The sequence below is a fragment of the Choloepus didactylus genome, chromosome 4 (assembly GCF_015220235.1).
Source record: "Choloepus didactylus isolate mChoDid1 chromosome 4, mChoDid1.pri, whole genome shotgun sequence".
Classification (NCBI taxonomy): Eukaryota; Metazoa; Chordata; class Mammalia; order Pilosa; family Megalonychidae; genus Choloepus; species Choloepus didactylus.
In genome coordinates, this window is record NC_051310.1 from 37,813,833 (window position 1) to 37,833,291 (window position 19,459).

Below are 19,459 nucleotides of genomic sequence, written 5' to 3' on the forward strand. Positions count from 1 at the left end.
GGGGCAGCCAACCCTGTCCTGTCTACAGCCTGACTTAGAGGGTCCCCTGCAGCCCAGGAGAAGGGGCAGAAGGCAGTGGACCATTTGCCCCAGATAACAGAAGGTGCAGAGGTGCCTGCTGCTTGGGAACACCCATGTCCATGTACCTTGTGCCTCAGCGTCAGCACAGCCTGGGCACTTCTGACAGGAAAGAGCTTCTTTGGGGCAATGTTAGGTGCAGATGACCTTGGACTGTAATTTTGTTCTGAAATGGGAGGTTCATATGAAGATCAAGGGGATAAAAAAGGGTGGCATGGGAAGCAGAAGAGTCAAAAGACCCTGTTACTTGGGGTAGAGTTTCATTTCATTCATTTATTCATCAAGTAGTTACAAGTGTCTACAAAGGGCCAGGCTCTGTGTTAAGTCTTGAGAAATGAGAGTGTGGTAGTGTCCGATAATAATCTGGGTCCATATTGCCATCTTTAGAGATACTCTGAGGACTCAATACATGTCATCTCCCTAATTTCCACTGTAACTCACAGAAATAGGAACAAGTGCCAGTGGGGGAAACTGAGGCATGGCGGCCAAGAACGCACAAGGGTAAAACCATAATCAAAACCCATAGAGGTTCCACTGTGGGGGACGGAAGTCCTTTTCCCACAGATAGCCCATGGGGAAAGGACACACAGCAGGACACAGAGGTGGCTGTTGGAAAGACGGGCCATGGGAGAGCACCCAAGAGGTGGGGACTGCAAAGAACTGTATGAGCCGTTGATCACCAGCTGGTGAATTTGCCTACATGAGTAAAGAAATATGAGTGATTGCATTTTTTCCTTCTATGTTTTCGGTTCATACATTCCCAAGGGAGATTTTTCACCTATGGCCAAAAATAGATCAAAGAAGGGATAGTCATAGCAGGTGGGGGAGTGAGTGTCTGAAATTCAACATGTTACTTAATACATTTCTGTCCAAGGGCTCATGGGAGTCACAATAATAACAATAATAATAATAGCTACCATTTGCTAAGCACCTACTAAGTGTCAAGCACCTGACTAGGTGCTTTACATATATTACCTCACAGCCAAGTTGGCAAGTAGTCATTTTGACACACAAATGAAGGGAATACAAGTGGATCTTCTGCAGGTTTTGCTTTCTGTTTGTTTTTCCCGTGGATGGTTGGCATTGCCTAGTGGGTACCTTTGCCAGGATCAGCATTTTTGCTCAGGCCTCCCAATCAAGACTGGGAAGAGAACCATGTGGTCCTGGCCTGGCCTCCCAAACACACTCTGCCCCAGCTTCAGACACTACTGGGAACTGAGGAACAAGGGCGTGGCCCTCCCCTTCAGGGTACCCCAACGTGGGGGGTGCCAGCGTGCAATCCAGCCGCCTCCCGGGGTGGGAAACCCTCCCAGCTTCCACTGAGGCTGCCGGAGGGGAGAATCCCAATGGCCCCTGAGTCCACGGTCATGTTTATTTCAAGTAAAACAAGAGGGGACAAACCAAGGAGCAAGTGGGCAAAAACAGCATCAATTATGCAATAATTTTTTAAAAGATGGCCATCAAAACCTAGATGGCTGTTAAACAAGCTCTTGCACCTGCACTGGTGCTTCCTCTGGCGATGAACCCTTGAGACATCTAGGGGGTCCAGGGGGCAGCCACCCTGCAGTGGGGACCTCTTCTAAAGTCGGCCTCAAAGAGGGTCAAAGGAACTCGAGGTGAAGCAATCGATGAGCTTACTTCAGTGCCGAAGCTGTGATGTGGGCATTTTACACCCGGGTGGTGTCTGGCGGCATCTGGGGGCCGTGGGGACCGCGGTGGCTGTAAGTGCGCGGCTGTGGGCGCACCAGGGACAGGGCGGGGGCGACGCATAATACTGGATGTGCCCAGGCCCAGCTCTTCCCTCTCGAGTTTGCCGGAAGCGGGAGGAGTGATGATAATAGGAATATAACAGCAAGTCGTAGTCCAACGGGAGCCCCAAGAGGTGTCCTCCCCCGAGCGCGCTTAGGAACAAGGGCCTCGCCGAGAACGCGGCGTGGGGAGCACACTGCACGGGGGACAGAGTGTTGTAAACAGCAGCCTCCACCGGGCGGACCCCCGGCTCCGCGGACTTCTCCTTTCCGGTCTCCCCGTTCACCCGCCGGGTCTCCCCGCCTTTGCCCGCCATCTCCCTCACTCTTTCTCTTTCACGGTGACCAGATCTCCCCGCAAGGAGGCTCTCTCGGCGGAGGTGGAGCGCCGCCGCCTGCCCGTGGGGTCCGCGGGCCCGGCCCCCGGCCCTGCGGAAGGCACCGTCAGGAGGACTGCATCAGGCCCGGGAGGCGCTTGCCCGCCAGCGACTTTCCCTGCAGAGACACAGCGGACAGGGAGGCACAGCGGGGACACAGACAGAGAGCCGGAGAGCTGAGTTAATCCTTGCGGAAGCCACGGAGGCCTAAGGGCCTTGGCTAACCGACCCAGCGAGCACCCTGATGTTTGTCTAGGCGCTCGGGAAGCTCCACTGGGGGCAGGTGGGCGGAACCAGGGCTCTGGGGCCGGTGAAGGGAATGAGAGCAGGTTGCTGGGGACTGGGATTTTACTTAAGTCAGACACTTAAACCCTCAGGTTGAGTATCTCTCAATGTCTGTGGCCTGCCCCTACATTTGATTTTGGTCAAGAAGTAGATGGATTTGGGAGTATTGAGGTTGTGGTGGATAGGCTGACCCGCTGGGATGATGACTAAGGATGTGGGTGATTAGAAACTAGTGGGTTAATTAGTCTTATAAATGTAAAGAACTACGAATCCTGTTTGAAATGCAGTATAGAGTTTTCCTTGGGAGTGGCACACAGGCTTTGGGGCCTCTCGATGACAGGTTCTGGGACTGTGAAAGTGACAGGGGCCTGGGCTGGCTAACGGGCGCCCCCATAGGGCCAGGGCAGTGTGCTCACACCATCTCTTCTCTTCTGGGCTTCCCATCTCTGGTACCCAGTGGCCAAGTTTAATGACTCCACAGCAAATTGAATGACTCATGATATAGGTAGCAATTTTTCTCGAAAATAACAAAAATAAACTGGCCTGGGCGGTCTGGTCCTGGATAGTCCGACTGTCTATATGCTGGAGAGGGGGAGGTTGAGGAGCCTCTGATCTGGGGAGGGGGCTCAGGGTTGGGTCCCAAGTACAGGTATGAGGAGGACAAGTGAGGCTGGGTCACCCTGTGTATTTCCCCTGACACAGTCTCTACCTGTTTTCTTGCTCACCCACTTTACGGGTTTAAAGGAGAGGATGGCTGGACCCAAGCAGAATGATCACCGTGTCTGGGAAAACACTCAAAACCTGTCCTATTATTGACAGCAGGTCAGTGACACCATTGCCATCCGTGAAGGGCAACTTCTGACCGCTAGTCAGCATGGGCTGTGGTGTTTGGTGGCGTGAGATTGCAAGGGCCGGTGGTTCCTCAGGTTCATTCTAAGTGGCCTGTGTTGGTTCATCTCATTCACTGGGCTCGGCTGCATGGAAGCTGGATGTAATTAAAAAAAATTGATCAGGTGTGTGAAGCCTGGTAGGGTACTCAATAAACCTGCTGATTGATGAATTGATGGATAATGGGTGTATCTCATAAACAAACAACATGGGCTGTGAGTTCACTGGATGCAGGATGATATGTCGTCCCCTTATGGAGGGATGTGACCAGCCTGATTTCAAGAATTATGATGGTGTGGATGGAAGCTTGTGCAGAAATGGGATTGCCTTCAGGTGCTGTCGGAAAGGCTGCATCTACCTCCTCTTGCTCATTTTTCCTTCCCTGTCTTTTACTGCCAATGTTCACTAGTGAGGCAAAACTTCCCATTTTTCCTTCCCTATCTTAGAAACAACAAAAACAAAAACCACACATGCACACAAAATCTCCCCATCAGCAACCTTATCTGAATCTTCAAATACACTATACTTAGCCTGCAGCAGGATTAATTTATATGAAGCTAAGGATTTTTTAAATCAGATATATATTTTTTAATCCTAGAGGAGTACAGTGTCAGTCTTTGAAAATCACTAAAAGCAGGATGGTGATTCCTTTGTCTGGAGTCAGTTGGGTACAACAATAACTCTTAGAAGGCAGAGGCTGACCTCCAAGATCTCCCCTCCAGCCCTGGACTCTGTGGCACACAGCCTAGCTGCTACTCTCCTTGACTGCTCTTTCTTACATGGAGAATGAGACATCTGTCATCCACTTGGTTCACCTGGGAATGGTCCTTCTCTGTGCAGGCCTGAAGGCAGGAAGCATTGGTGTACGTGTGTGTGGAGGGGGTCCTCTCTGGGGAAATGAGGAGCCGATGCATCCAGGGGCCTCCTGGTCCCAGAGCTCTTACAAGCACACCCCACTTCCTTTACCCATGTCCATCCCAGCTCACATTAAAAGCACAAAGGAATTTTGCTTCCCTCTTGGCTGTTGCTCATTGTTGTGGTAACCACGTACCAAACAGCGGCTTCTTCTCCCTCCACCCATCCCTCTTCCACCGGGCTACAAATTACACATCATGCACCCAAATATATATGTTCTGGGTTTTCTATACACAGCATTGGGAGCTCTGATTAAGCTGGAAGAAATGCAAAAAAAAAAAAAAAAAAGAAAAAAAAAATCGCTAAATCTTCTGGATAACAGTCCATTGCCAATGTGCGTGTGTGTGTGCGTGTGTGTGTGTGTGTGTGTGTGTGTGTGTGTGTTAAAAGCCTGGAGATAAACGATTGTAAGGTGTACCAGGTGGTCCAAGCTCTCATTACAGCTTCCTTCTCATTAGTGAGGTCATTTTGGGCAGGGAGGGAGCTGTGGGTTGGGGGAGGTTGGAGGATCTATTTCTGGAGGACCACATATCTGTCTATTTGTTTTGGGTGCTTTGGGGGCCCCCATCCCCCACTCCTCCCAGTTCCACAGAATGGGCTGGGCTGGGCTTGGAGGTGCTAATTAATCCCTTCCTGCCTGCGTCCTGGAGCTCAGCCTCACAGCTCTGACGCAGAGGACCTGTGGCCAGCCTTGAACTGTCAGTGCCTGCCCCTCCCCTTGCCCCCAACTGCTCCAACTTCCCGGGACTTCAGAGGAGGACGGTACAACTGACCAGCCTAGCGACTACCCCGGGATTGTGCCCAACCTCGCTGAAATCCAGGTGGTGCTCCTTGGCATTTTTGTCTCCCTCTCCCCACTCCTGTGCTCCCACATTTACCAAATGCCAGGTCTGCTGCTAAAGATGGAGGTCAGCGGGTTTGGGTCTGCTCGGGAAGCAGCTCAGCTCAGCTGCAATCTGCCTCGCTACATGGTGACCTCCCGGGTGAGTGGAGGCAGGCTCAGCCTGGAAAGTGGTTAATCATGCAGGACACAGGCATGGCTGGATGCCTGGTCTGGGGCTTTAGGGAAGAAATCCAGCAAGCACGCTTCAGGGATCAAAGCAAAATCTGACAGCAGAAGCTACGTATGTTCAGCAATGAGCTGCCCCCAACTATATGCTGCTTTGGGTTTGCAGGGAGCTCCCCAGGGAAAGGAGAGCTCCCAGCCTGCACACTAGGGTCCCGTCCCCTTCACCCACATCCTCTCCTCCAGTTTGGATGATTCTGAAGGAACCACTTAGAAATGGGAGTGGTAATTCTGCCTCTGCAGGGTGCTTGCAAAAGGAGGAGGCAGTTTTTTCAGGATGTGAATGTGTGATGTTCCTTAGGGCTGGTCAGCTGGGAACATATCATGGTGCCAGGAAACTGCAGCCAGCTCAGCCCGAGGCCTTGGCGGAGCTGAGCGAAGCAGCTAAGGGTGGTTGAAAATGCTATTAGCAGGCAGCCTTTGTCCAAGTGAAGAAATACAGTGATTAAGCACCAAGCCACATAAGGTGCATTCCAGAGACGCCAAAGCTTTGCATACAGACGGAGTGCTTTTCACCTTCTAGACGTTTGGCAAAGTGTAATCCAACAGAATTTTGGATTCTTCAATTTCATGGACCACAGGCTGGGTGCTGGGTTCACAAACACCCACACATTCAATTCCCACCCTCCGCCCTGACTAATCATTTCAGCTCAGTGGCCATCTTGGTGGCTAGAAGCCTGGAAGAAGGTGGTCATGGAATTCTTTGTTTCTGAAAGGAAATGCACAACAGGAACAGCTCCCTTTTGTGCAGTGTTTTAAGAAAAATCACATGCTGCTGGACATGCTGTGGCTCTGTGCATCACACTTCCAGATGTGACTCAACAACGCATGCACAATCCAGGTTACCAAGAGCTTTCATCATTTACTTACCTGGGAGACTGATGCTAAAAATCTTTGGCTGGGAATAGGGCTATGGCTCAGAGAGTAGCCCTGGGGGTTAGATGGCCTTATAGGGTAGCGGAGCCAAGCAATAGGGGCTCGGGAAGGGTCCTTTTCAAAGCCAAGGGAGCAAAGACATCTGAGCTCCTGATGGGATTCTCTTGCTGACTTGCCCAGATGACCCACAACCAAAGTTACAGAGCTCAAGTTCACCAAGTCAAAATCCAGGCTTCTCTATATGGTGATACTGTAAATAATTGATTGTGCACTTCAGATGATTGTATGGTGTGTGACTATAGCTCAAGAAAATAGCATTAAAAAAATTTCAGGCTTCTGTGGGGGCTAGAAATCCACAGTGGATGCCTGGATGGAGGAGAGGGGGCAAGAGTGACTGGAAAGGGGCATGTGGGAACTTTCTAGGGTAATGGGGTATAGGTTACAAAGGAATACATATTTGACAAATTCATTGAACCGTACATTTAAGATCTGTGCATTTTACTGTATATAATTATATCTCAAAATTGCAAAAACAGATCAGAAGAAAACCCCCACTATCATATCACTGCCTTAGAATTTCCTAGGTCTTACTCTTTTTCAGTTGCTGGGCTCAACTTGGCCTTTTGGATGAATTCAATGCTTCCCCCTCCAGTATGGGAGAAACCCAGGTTCCTCTGCTAGGAGAAGTAGAACCTTCAATAGAATTAATTTGGAACACTGTTTCTAGCTTCTGTTGATCCAAACTGATCCAAAATTCACAGGCATTTTTCATCCTCACTAATGAAAAAAATGGTGTTTTGCAAAGTAAGTCTCGCCAAGTGACCTCAGCAGCCAGCAAGTGGGAGGCCAGAGAGATGAGCTGTCCTCTCAAGGTGACGGAAGGTCAACTATGAGCTGCATGATGCTCCAGCTCTTTCAGGACATATAAGTGAGGACCCACAGTCCTGGGGGGTGGGGGTGGGGGGGCTTGCTGAGGAGAGCCCAAGTCAGGAGCCTAAGAGTTGGGCAGAAAGGTAAGGGTCCTGGCTTGGGTTTGATATGAGCAGGGCGAGGCGAGGACCTGTCTGACTTCATTGGAGGATGAAGACTGATCATGGAAGACGGTGTCCCCATGTGCCTTTTCCACTGTGGCATCTCCTTCCTCACTCTTTCAAATTAGGGGAGATCACCATTTGCTTGGGGTAGTTTGGCAAGGGATGGTAGGAAAATCCTCACCTGATATAGTTTCAAAATTTTTTTCAACTCTCCATCTCTCCTCACCCTCTATTCAACTTTGTGAAGCAAGAGGAGGGGCAGATGAAATGGATAACCCAGGTTATGGGAATAGACAACCTTCCGCTAATCCATAGCAGGGGAGCAGCAGTGGGAGGCCAAGAGAACTTTAGTAGTGGGGTGAGGGTGGGGGGTGATGGGGGGAAGGGCCCTGTGGCAAGATCCATTCTTGGGGTCGGTGTCACTCCTGGGTCTTTGCCAAGATTTCTAATCTCTCCCGGGAACTGAAGGGCTGATTTATTTGGTTCTAAAATATTCTCTTTATTTGATTTTTAAAATAAGAAGATATACCATACACAAATATAAAACAACCCCCAAATTAAAAAAAAAAAAAAAATCAAGGGCTGAAAATCAAGGGAAAAAAAATTCACTGGGTGAAACATGAATATTCATTCAAGTATGTTTAAACCTGAACCTGTTAAAAAATAAGAAATACGGTCAAAATAAAAACAGTGGATTCATTTGAAACTGTAGACCATCTTAGGTAAAGAGGTACAGCAACCATTTTGCCATGTAAACGGTGGGTATATGGGATCTACCCAGGACCCACATTGAAAGCAATTCCCATGAAAAGTCACTGGGACCATTAGCAGGCTCAGACACATTATTCTAGCCTGTATTGCCAACCACCTATGCTTTATGTATTTATTTTTAATTTAAAAAAGGTGCTGCCAGCCCGGATGTCTGGGTTAATCTAAAAGGACCAATCCACCCTCTCATCTCCTGGGGCCTTTCTCTTTGAATTTCTTATTCTTGCCCAATGGGATGGTATCAATACCTCATGGACCCTCCCTTCTCAAGTGCCCTCCTCTTCAAATCACCCAGGTGTTTGATGGGGGTGAGCTGGGGCTGGGGCTGGGTCCCCTTACCAGGGGCACAGGTTAGCTTCCGAGACAGTTACTAAGAGCCACCTGTTTGTTGAACTTGAGCAGCTATTGTGTTTCAAGCAGGATACTAGACATTTTATAGACACTTTCCCTAATAGCCACAGCATCCTTGCTGCCTGGTGTTACTTTAACCCCTACTTAAGAGAAGAGGAAACAGGCTTACATTGAGCTTAAGTAACTCGCCTGCCAAGTGCATACAGCTCATCAGTGGCAGGGTGGAAGGGTTCTGCCCTCCCGGCCCCACCCCTACTTTTACGTGGCTGTCACGTCCACGGGAGGAGGCAGATGGGAACGTTCAGGGACCAGCACTCCTCTATGCCCACCCATGCTGGGTGACCTCTCTGGGTAGCACGGGGTGATTTTCTCAGCCTCACCCAGAAAGAAGCGTCAGCTCTTGGACACACTGGACCCCATCTCAGACACTTTCTGCTGAGGTGCTTGCCCTCGTGGCACTTGGGAAACCTGAGAGGGGAGGTGCCACTTTCTGGCTGACGGACCTGGCAAAATGAGCCTGGCTACTGTGCTGAGCTGGGTGGAGGGCACCACCATGTGGTGCACCTGGGATGAAAGGGGGTGGCTGCCAGGTGGGCCAGGTGAAGCCGCAGATCTGTTTGTGGCCCTGTTGGTGATGCCAATACCTCTGGGAGCCCACATAGCAAGCGTCCCAGGGAGGAGAGAAGCAGGTGTGATGTTTACCTTTCTAGGGTGGGGCAGGTAGAGCTGCTTGACTCTAATTAAACCAACCCCATTGTGAACCATTCTAGGGCCAGTGCCTAATTTGGGGTGTCCCAGCCAGGCTGGTGAACCCCTCCCTGGGTGCCGTTCCTGACACCCCTGACTCCTGCTCCCATCACACTCATCACTTATGGCAGCTTTTTGCAGAGGCCAGCTTCTGCCTGTTGGTGCTGGTGGGTGTGGGGTGACCTTCCTCCATGGCTCCCCCACTGTGCTGGGGCAAATCTGGGACCAGGCAGGGATGTCGGGAGTGGCAAAGGTAGTGGTGCCCTCCATTGGTGGCAGACTGCCCAGGCACCAACTCCTGGTCTCTTTTCCAAGTTGTGCATTGCCATTTTCCCTGCTATTCTTTATTCCTGCACAGGGGAAATGTCTTCTTTCCATTACTGGGATCTCTTCTCTCCTTCCTCTTATCCAGACTGAACAACACTGTTGCTCTTTCTACACTCAGTTTGCAGGAAATTCTTGCTGGGCTCAGGAGCGGAGTGGAGGGGAGGCATTCTGCTTGCAAAGCCCAGCAGTAGCATGCATTCCTGCAGTCGTGCAGGGCCTGCCTCTTCCTCTTTTTCTCCCCAAATGTACTTTGGCTTCTAAGCTCTGGTTCACTCATAATTAGGCAAAGGCCAAAAGGCTTAAGGAAACAGAGTCATGGCTATGTTGCTATTGGCAACAACTTGATGCTACTTTTTTCCATGAGAAAGTTCAAGTACACGGCCATGACTAGTGGGAGGGTACAGCTGAAGTTTAGTACCGTGATATTGTGGACAAGGCAACACGTGGAAGTCTCTTGGCCTGATAGTATGTGTTTCTTCCGAGGACCCCCAAGGACCCTAACTCCATTGTCTCAAGGGCACTGATCATCTCCTCCAAATACGATCACCCCAAACATGTACATTGTTTGGGGTCTTTGATCAAGCCAGCTGCCAATGCAGAGTCTATAAAGCACAGACAGTGAACTTGCTGAACCCCAAAAAGCATAACACTTCAGTGAATAACATGACCCCCTTCCACCTCTGTCCATTAGGACACATATGCATAAGAGGGCTGACTCATTTCTCTTTTCTTCCTACCACCAGGAATGCAGTTCATGAGGCATTTATCAGACTTGCATTCCTAACCTAAAGAGGTGTGTAGCAGGGAACAGGTTAGGCAGCATTTTCAGGGGATTCCTGGATAGGAACTTAGGTCAGTGGACTCCTAGCTACAGAGAACCTTCTTGCCTCCCTACAGCCCCTCCTCATATGTTGCTGTGGTGCTTTTGGTCCCTATGGGACAGAGGATGGGCAGTTTTCCAGCCTCTCCCACCTTGGTGGTCTGGTATATAGGAATGTAAGAGTTCCACATTTTCTGCGGGACCTGGCACTGGGTCTACTGCAGAAGGGTTATGGAACCTGTAGCTGGGAGATGAAGCCCAAGGATGCTGCTGTTGGATTTAAAAGCATCTCCAAAGGTCATGGGCATCTCTGCCCTATTCTGCTTAGACTGGAGTCTAGGAGAAGAGAGGGTTACAGGGTCAGTAGCTAAAGACATGAGGCTCATTTCAACATCATTACTGGACCCCTCAGCAACTTGTTTCTTAGGAAGGAAATACTATGGGTGTAAAAAACTGGGCAGAGGAAACGGAGACAGCAAGAAATGAGCGCTGTTGACTGTCTATGGAACCAGGGCGTGAGAACAGGAGTGGCTGGTGGATAGGGGACCACGGACAAACAGATGATCTCTCCTGGATTTTGGAGCACCTTCTGTGCAAAAGGATCCCAAAGAAGGTTAGAGAGTGTGCAGACGCCGGGATAACTCACCCACTGCTGGAAGGAAGCCGCCTCGGGGGTGCAACGCAGCGGCCATTCTGACTCTGCGCCAGCAGCACTAGGCAATTGTGTTTTGGGGAAGGGAAGTGAAGAATAACTTATCCAGCTGAAACCATGAAGACCTGCGGCTTTAGAGGAGCCCCTGCCCAGACCCACAGAGGCAGCGGGCATGCGATGCACGCACAGGGGCACATGCAGGTCTGCAGCGAATGGGCACGTGCATCCCAACACTGCACACGGGGGCTCACATCAGGCAGGCAGCCCATGCACCTGTGCCCACATGTACGCGTCCACGTGCATGTCTACCCCAAGGGCACTTACATAAGCATCTCATGCAAGGCGCATAAGCAGCCATGTGCCTGGCTGCAGAATTTTACATCAGGCAACTACTGCAAACTTAAAGCATTTACCTTAAAATACACATATAAAAACTGAACACTCCCCAGGAAAAAGCCATTCCTGTCCATGGAAATGGCCTCCCTGCTTCTCTTTCTGTCAATATTACAAGCAGTAGGAGCGTGCATCCCAGGGAGCCGGTTTATGGACAGATTTCAAAGCACCCCCTGCTACTGGCTTTTGACTCCAACAACCCCAGCTTGCAATAAGTGGTTAAAAAATAGCAGCCTCTGTTTTATCTGGCAGGTGGAGCAACTGGACTTGGTGAGGTTGTACTGCTCAGGGTGGCTCCAGGCAGAGACAGCTGAGAGCTGAGTGTTTCTGGGAATGATGCTTCGGCCAGCAGAAGGCTACGTTTGGATGACTGGATTCCAGGCTCTTATGGTGGGTAGAACTGTTGCTGATCTGTGTCTGGAAGCAGGAGGCATCTTAGGGTCCTGCCTCTTGGGTTGGGGAGCAGCAAATGCCAGATCGTGGTAATGTACATGGTAATGCGTTACTGGTGGCTCCTCCCCAGCTCCCAGCACCACGCAGGCTGACCAGCCCACGGCACCCTCGGCTTTCTGGGAGTGTGTAGGGGCCCCGAGAAATCAGCCACAGAGCAGAAGCTGGCCTGCTGGGCACCACAGTCCCTCCATCCCCAGGGAAAGCAGAGAACCTGGCTCTCTGAGTCTACCTTAAAAATAAGTCAATAATAAGAGCCACCGTTTATTGAGTCGTTACCATGAGCTGGCCACTGTGATTAAGTAAATGTGTTTTGTGCACATTGGCATGTATGAGATACTCACTTACCTGTCCTCAACTGCAAAATAAAGAAGATGATACCAACCTCACAGAATATGGTTGGAAATTAAATAAGGTCATGAGTGAAGAGCTAAGACGGGCTGCAAATAAAATCCTAATAATGAAAATAGTATCACTAAGTGCTACACTTGTTGAGTGCACACGCTGCCTATACTGCTTAAAGCACTTTACATATTTTCCCCCATTTAATCTCTTACTCCTGCCTCCCTTTTATAGATGTGGAAACTGAGGCTTAGAGGAGCTGCCCAAGTCACACAGCTTGTAAGTGGCGGAGCTTGATTAGACCCAAAGTTCATGTCAGGCCAAGCGTGGGATGACCTGGATGCCCACAGAATGATACTATGGGGTCCCAGGACATGGCAGCTCTTTGCTATTACTATTGGTATTTTGCCCTCATTTACTCCTCACATCTGCCCTGTGCAGAAGGCGTTGCTATACCCAGAAGGGAAGTGAGCGACCTGCCAAGGGTCTTCTACCAATACCAAGGGGAGATATATAGGCTCAGACTGGGGCTGTGTGTCTCCAGCTTGACCCACTTCTCTACACTGGGGGCAAAGCAAGCAGGTCACTCTCAGTGGTGGATGAGGATGCAGTTGTGGAAAATCTCCCTACCAGGTTTTCAACAACATTTAGCTGTGGGTGATCGGTGCTGCTGTATCACGTGCCAGCTCCTTACTCATCTGCCACAGAAGCAGTGGGTTAACTGGCTATTGCTAGGGTAAGGCATAGTCTGGATGGCTGAGGCTAAGTTAGCCCCCAGGGGTCAATCAGGACCCCCTCTCAGGAACACCACCCTCCTGCTGGAGCAGGAGGCCCCTCACCATGCTGTCAATGTGTGGTCACCAACTCCGGAGGGTGAGACTGCACTCCCTGGGGAGTAACAAAATGAGGGAATCCTGATGGCGGAGTCTGAGTGCAGCTCTGTAGGCACCACCCCACCCATACCACTTCCTGGCGATCCTTCTCACAACATCCTACAAATCCAGAAACACATCTGGCCTGAGGGCTATCAAATGATGGGACCTGAAGCTGTGTCATACACCAAGTGATATGGCCAGTGGATCATGATCACTCCAGTGCTAACAGCTGACTGCTTTGTATATTTAGAATGATGGATGCCCTGGAACCTTCCAGTGTCATTCAGGACAGGAACCCATTAGGATAGTTCCAGATTCCCAAGTTAGGTTGAGTTCTGCATTAGATGACCCATCCCATTTCCCAACTTCATCTGGTATGATGTAAAGGCCAGGGTGTCTGTCCTTGCTTAACAGTCTGCCTTTCCCCCTTAGGCTTGGGGGTTAAATGCACCATGCTCTTGGTACAAACCAGAAAGACAGGGTGTAAAATAGTTCTCCAACCCTGCAAAAAGTACGGGTCTTCCCAGATTCCCATAACTCATCTTCCTCACCTCTTATATCCCGGCACCATTACTGCATGACAGGGTTTAAAAGGATGTCTGAGGGAACACAGTAACAACTCTGAGATTTCTTTAGCTTTAAAAAATGTCTTATTAAAACTTTGCTGAACTGACTGGGATCTCCGTGTTTAATGAGAGGCCTCAAAGAATTTGGAAGCAAAAGATGAGGAGAGGAAAGAGCCCTGAGCTATAATCACCATAATTATACAACACCATGATGAGTTGAAAGCAGCCCGGGTGAAGCCCAAGAGGGGAAGGAGTGTCATGAGCAGTAGGTTCTCAGGACAGCTGGAGAGAATGTGACATGAAAGTTCTTCCCTAACCTGAGGTGGCTTGAGGATGAGTTCCTGAGGCAGGGCTCAGGAGGAGGGGAGCCAAGGGAGGGCAGTTTCCCCCCACCCTTAGGTCTCAGGGGGCATTTCTGTCTCTAGCTGGGCTAAGCCACTCTGGGTTCCAGCTTGCTCACCTGAAATCTGCAACAGGTACTGACTGGGTAAAAGGCAAGTGGCTCTATTATCTTTTCTGCTTGCAATGAAAGACCCTTTCTGCATGGGAACAATGACAAACTAAACTTTCTCTGACCCAGGGCTTTCTCTGTGCTCAGTCCACCTGACCGCAGCTGCCCAGCCTCCCTGGGCCAATGGGCACAGGTGTCCTCCACTCTCTGACCTCCTTTTAGGCACTCAGGGGAGACAGCCCTGTTGCCTAGAGCTCAGGCTGCTGCAGCAGCAAATGACTTAAAAAAAAAAAAAAAAGGCAAGGATGACATGTGAAGGGCAGTAATTCCACCTTGTGACAGTTCCCTTGCTTTGACCATGTCATCATATGGCGTCTTCTCCCTCAAAACTCAAGGCAGAGTCTAATCTGAATTTTTAGATTCCTCTCCTCCAATCTCAGCAAACTTCCTCTATATGATCTATTCTCCTTTACCATGTCTTATTTAAAAACCACAGAATGAAACACAGAGGATCCACCTAACAAATATTTAAGGCCGCACAGGATTCCAGTGGGAAAAGACCATGAAATTCAATGCAGAAACCTGTTCTACAATATCCTTGACCATTCAGCTTCTAAATCTTTACAGGGAGCTCATTGCTCCTTGTGGAGGCATATTCCATTGTTGGAGAGTTGCTACTGTTAGAAAATTCTGCAGTAAAGTGACCCGCCCCATCTCGTCTACCCATTTGTTCCAACTTTGCCCTCTGGAACTATACAGAAGTGTCCACTCCCTCTGGAAGCAAACATAAATATATCTCACAAAGGCTTTCAAGTCCCCTTGGAGGCTGAGCATCTTGACTTCAGTCTCATCTGATGTGGTTTCCAGACTCCCTTTGTCACCCCATTTTTCTCTTCTGAATTTTCTCTAGTTTGTTAAAGTTCCTGATAAAATGTGGGGCTTGGAACCAAGGATCAACACACTCCGGATCCATGCAGAAAGCAGTGGGATGCTTCTCATTTTTCTGCTCCACGTTTGCAATCACAACCTAAAGTTGCTTTATTTTTGGTAAGCAATTGCATCCTGTTTTGCTTATTTTTTTTTTTTGCAGGGAATTATAACCCTAGAATTAAAAAAATTCTAATTGCAGTGAAGGTTGAGAATGCCATCCTGTAGTAATGAAACTGAATTTTTTGATGTGAATTTTATCTGATTCATTTGACCCGTCACCACAGCCCAAGGAGATAATTTTCAAGTCCCACTATCTACCAAATGAGCAATATCTTTCAGTTTTGGATCTCTCAATATGATTGGCATGTTTGCCTCTTCAAGTCATCACAAAGGAAGTTGGACAGGATGGGGCTATGGTTGGACCCCAGTGGCCCACAACCAATTGATACAGAGCTATGAATTCACCCTCTCATCAGCCATTTGGACACCACGAATATATTTGCCATATATATATATATATGTAGGCAAACATGGAGATAGTAAAGGGGCAGGGGAAGGGAGAGCAGGAGTGGACATTATTTTCAACTTTGTTGTACTGATAATAGGCCACAGAAAAATACTTTTTGGAGCAGGGAATGTAGTTAGTATGGCCACCCTCCGAGTAAGAGGAGAGAACCCACCAAATACTACACCAAGAGGCCCATTCCCACTTGGGGCCCTGGTGCCACCGCTCAGGCCAAAGGACTTGACCAAGATCAGGGAGTGGGGTGGAGCCACAGCCATCCGGGCCTGGCCACTTCTGGGGTGTCACACACGCCCAGCCTTGTTCTGCCTTTCCATTCATTGGGGGAACCATCAAACCAACACCCAAAGGTCTTTCTCTCAGTTTCTGAAGCAAATAACACTAAACTGAAAATCCCACTGCTCTACGCTTCCTCTCAGCTCCCCTCAGTGTCCTGTTTGGCCGTTTTGCCTCAGAGCAGCGTTTCCAGATTGTTCTTGTGCACAGACACGCATCCCGCCCTCCTCCCAGAATGCCATGCTTTTCAAACTTGACTCGAACCAGGTGACTCATTTGTGGCTTTAAAAAAAGGTTGAATCTCTAGTTAAAAAAAGGCTGAATCTCCTCATTTTGGGGGGAATTCCATCAGGTCTTACTCCTGAGCCTTCAAGGCACTTCGACCTTGAGGCCTCTGCCCTCTCTTTTAACTCTGCAGTGTGGGAAACAGGCAGAGTTTGGTCTCTTCTCCTTGACCTTGACGTCAGCAGCTGCTTCCCCTGCCGAGGTTCCTGCTGCCTCTCATGCCTGGAGGGTTCTCTCTCCTGCTCCTTCTTTGGTGACGCCGCTGCTCTCCCTGGCAGGGCTGAGTCCGGTGCCCTCCTCTGCAGAGTGGGTGTCCCGTCTCCTGAGTGGTCTGCTTTTCCTGCTGTTTATCCTGCTTAGGGCCCTGCATTCGCCTTCACCCTCTGCTTTCTCCCTGGACAGGTGGGAGCCTCTGGCAGTTCCTGTGTGGTTGTGTGAGGACAGGTGCCGGAACCGGACTGTACCAGGGGCAAGGTACAGGCTGAAAAGCCCACAGCCCCCACCCGCCACTTCTAAAGCGAGAGCTCCTTCCAGCAGGATGTCTTTCCGGAGTGGGGGTGGGGAGGAAGGTTCTGGTGTGGCAAAGGGCTGCGGGTCACCTCCCGAAATAGATCCCTGCCTGGCACATACTTCCAGTTTGCCCCCAGCCTCCCTTTCCAGGAGACTGGCGGGATACGCGAATTGGATCTGGATCAGCGGCGGAAACACACAGCTGTGCCTTTCTGCCTCAGAGGAGTTTGATTTTCGCTTGAGTTCTCGGCACATTGGGGTCTGGGGAAGGCAGGAGAGGGGCTGGGATGGAACAGAGGGCAGGCTGGCCAAGAGGAGGCAGGAACAGCAGCCCCCCAGAGCCTGGCTCGCCCCATTTGTCTGGAGGCTGAATCACCACTCGTTCTTTCCTCTGAGTGGGACGCTGTGGGGAGGACGTTTTTGGCTCCTTTGGACTGACAGGTTGAACCATCAGCTGCAACAGCTGTGGGTTCCTCCTTCCAAGAGAAGTGGCAGGGTCTCGGGCTGAGTTCCTCAAATAGGACAACCTCTGGCCCTTTTTGAGAAATAAAAATCCACCCCCCACCCCTCCCCAGAGTTTCTGACAGACACCCTCCCCATGGAAAATCACTTTGTCTTGTCTGATTCTGTTGTCGTACATTTTATAGTTTGTTCATAAAAAATAGGCTTTTACATTTTCATTTTCTAGCTACCAAATTATAATGTTAAATACGCTTTTTCACGCTTCACATGGAGCTGAGGTAGAGATGGAGGGATAGAGAGCAGAGGGGACCTAACCTACCGCTAGGTATAACCTGTGTGACACTGTCACTGGCAACCTCCTTCTGCTCATCTCTAAACGAGGACAGTGGCGAGGTGGCCAGAGTTGCCCAGGGAACTGGCAAGTGTGGTAGCATGTGAGCAGCACAGCGATGCAGAGGTCCCCAAGCGCTCAAATTTCCTTCCTTCCCATGCCTGCAGGGCCCGAGACTCCACAATGCACCGGATGGTGTGGCAGTCAGCTGACCTCGCGCCCCCTCTCCCAGGCCCCCCTAAGCTGCACATTCACACCAGAAGGGTGGGGTGTAGGTTGCTAACCCCACTCTTTGTGACCCCTCCCTCTCTGCCCTCCAGGAGTCATGATGGATGAAGGAGCCCTGGGCAGCCGAGAGGGGCTTGAGGTTTAGGTAGCCTGTGGCACTTGTAGTTCTCCTACCAGCCCTTTAGCCCCAAAGCTTTGACTAGATAAATACTTAGAGGGAGGCGACTCCTCTCTAACTCTAAGGGATGATTAGCACAACTCAGAATTCTCAGGATGGAGAGAAGCACATACCCACAGAATACTCTCTGCTGGAAGGGGCTGTAGAGATTGTCTAGTCCAAGCTATTATTCAGCGGAGAAAACCAAGGCTCAGAGAAGGCTAGTGAGTTACCTGAGGGCACACAGCTAGCAAGCTGAGGGTGGAAGCAAAAAAAAGACTCTCTGCAGGAGGATGTTGAGGAAAGTCCTTGCTGCTCAAGAGAGGTAGATTTTCATGCTTCCCTTCTCCAGTACTACTATGGAAATTGATATCCAATCCTTAGCCAGGGCTAGGGCTCCACTAATGCTGGAACTCAGGGATCTAGCATGGGAGAAGCTGGAACCAAGTTCTTTGACCCAGTGGCCCCCAAGGGAGCTCAGGGCCCGTTTGCACTGCAAACCTACCCACTGTAAAGACTGTTAGCCAACTAGTACTTGCTGGAAGTACCCAGTACTTGCTGGGTTTTTCTGCCGAACCCAAAGCCCTCTGGAGACTCGGCTGAGTCTAGGCATTCTAGAATTTCATTCCATCAGGGTGTATGGCTGTTCTCCATGAAATGTCGAAGAGGAGGGGAGAACCACTTCCTGGGGATGCTGGCTTGGCCAAGTGCCCTGGTTGTCTGCCCTCCCCTGCCAGAAGCCTCAGCCTTCCACTTCCGGTTCAGCACCTGGGCCTGGAGCCGGGGGGTTCTTCCTGCAGAGTTGCCTGGAAGGGGGTGGGTGAGCTGCTGACTTTTCAGCTCTCATTAGCTTTTCCTTGGCTTTTTGCCGGGAAGGGAGGAAAGGAGGACAGAGGGAGGAGGGAGGGTGACAGCTGGCTCCAAGAGCTCCCTGGTCTCCATCTGACTTTCCTGCTGCATTCCTTGGCAGGCAGGAGAGAAGGGCCTGGCACAGAGATGTCCCTGTCACAGGCTGAGGCTCCCTCCGCTGTCGGCCCTTGGCTGCTTCAATTCCAAGGTGCACCCCGATAAAAGCTACACTTTATCTTTGGGGGTGGCTGAACAGCTCATCCTCATCTCCTTTCTCCTTGGTGGCCTCCAGTGCTTGCTGAAGCTTCAGCAACCTTATTTCCCATCTTTGTAGCCCAAGGCTACCAAGCACTCAAGAGGGCAGCTGAGGCTTCAACTGAGCTCCACGCAAAGGGATCCAGGGAGGTCGGTACCAGCTTCACCTGGGGCTGCCACTTCTCCTAACTGAAGAGCCCTCAGCCCCTCTGTGGCTTCCTCCACGGACCTGTGCACAGAGGAGCAGAGGCCTTCCTCTAACTTCTCCTCTCCAGGTTGGAGTTCCCCCCAGATGGCTTCAGCCACCATCCCCAAAGGGAAAATCAAATTGCTGCTGCTGTGACTTGCCACCATTTGCTTCCTCTAGCCCTCCTTCCCATGCATCCTTTCGATCCTCCATGTCATACTCAGCCCCTGGTGAGACCCTCAATCTTTTGTGATAGCTACCCTTGAGGAATCTGAAGGAATGCACACACCTAAGAGAGAGGAGGGGAGGGCGAGCCTTTTAGCTCTGGCCACCCCCATATTGACACTGTCATCTGTCAACCACAAAACCAGGAAGACGACATATAGTGGCAGGCTGGTTTGCATCGAGTGGCAGGAAGTGGTCTTTAGTTTGAGAAACTCCCCTATCTCTCCCCAGC

General features: G+C 50.3%; 1 protein-coding gene across 3 annotated transcripts in view; it reads right to left on the reverse strand.

Moving 5' to 3' along the window:
• Positions 1–2,127: 2,127 nt before the first annotated feature.
• RGS6 (regulator of G protein signaling 6) overlaps positions 2,128–19,459 on the reverse strand; it is a 629,792-nt gene continuing 612,460 nt past the window's right edge. For 2 of the 3 annotated variants that reach the window (XM_037832376.1, XM_037832375.1), the window contains one exon: positions 2,128–2,321. In XM_037832376.1, coding sequence (XP_037688304.1) covers positions 2,271–2,321 — 51 coding nt within the window. In that variant the 3' untranslated portion in view covers positions 2,128–2,270. Of the gene's footprint in view, positions 2,322–10,926; positions 10,994–19,459 lie in introns of all 3 variants that reach the window. The other variant, XM_037832377.1, reaches the window with a different exon arrangement.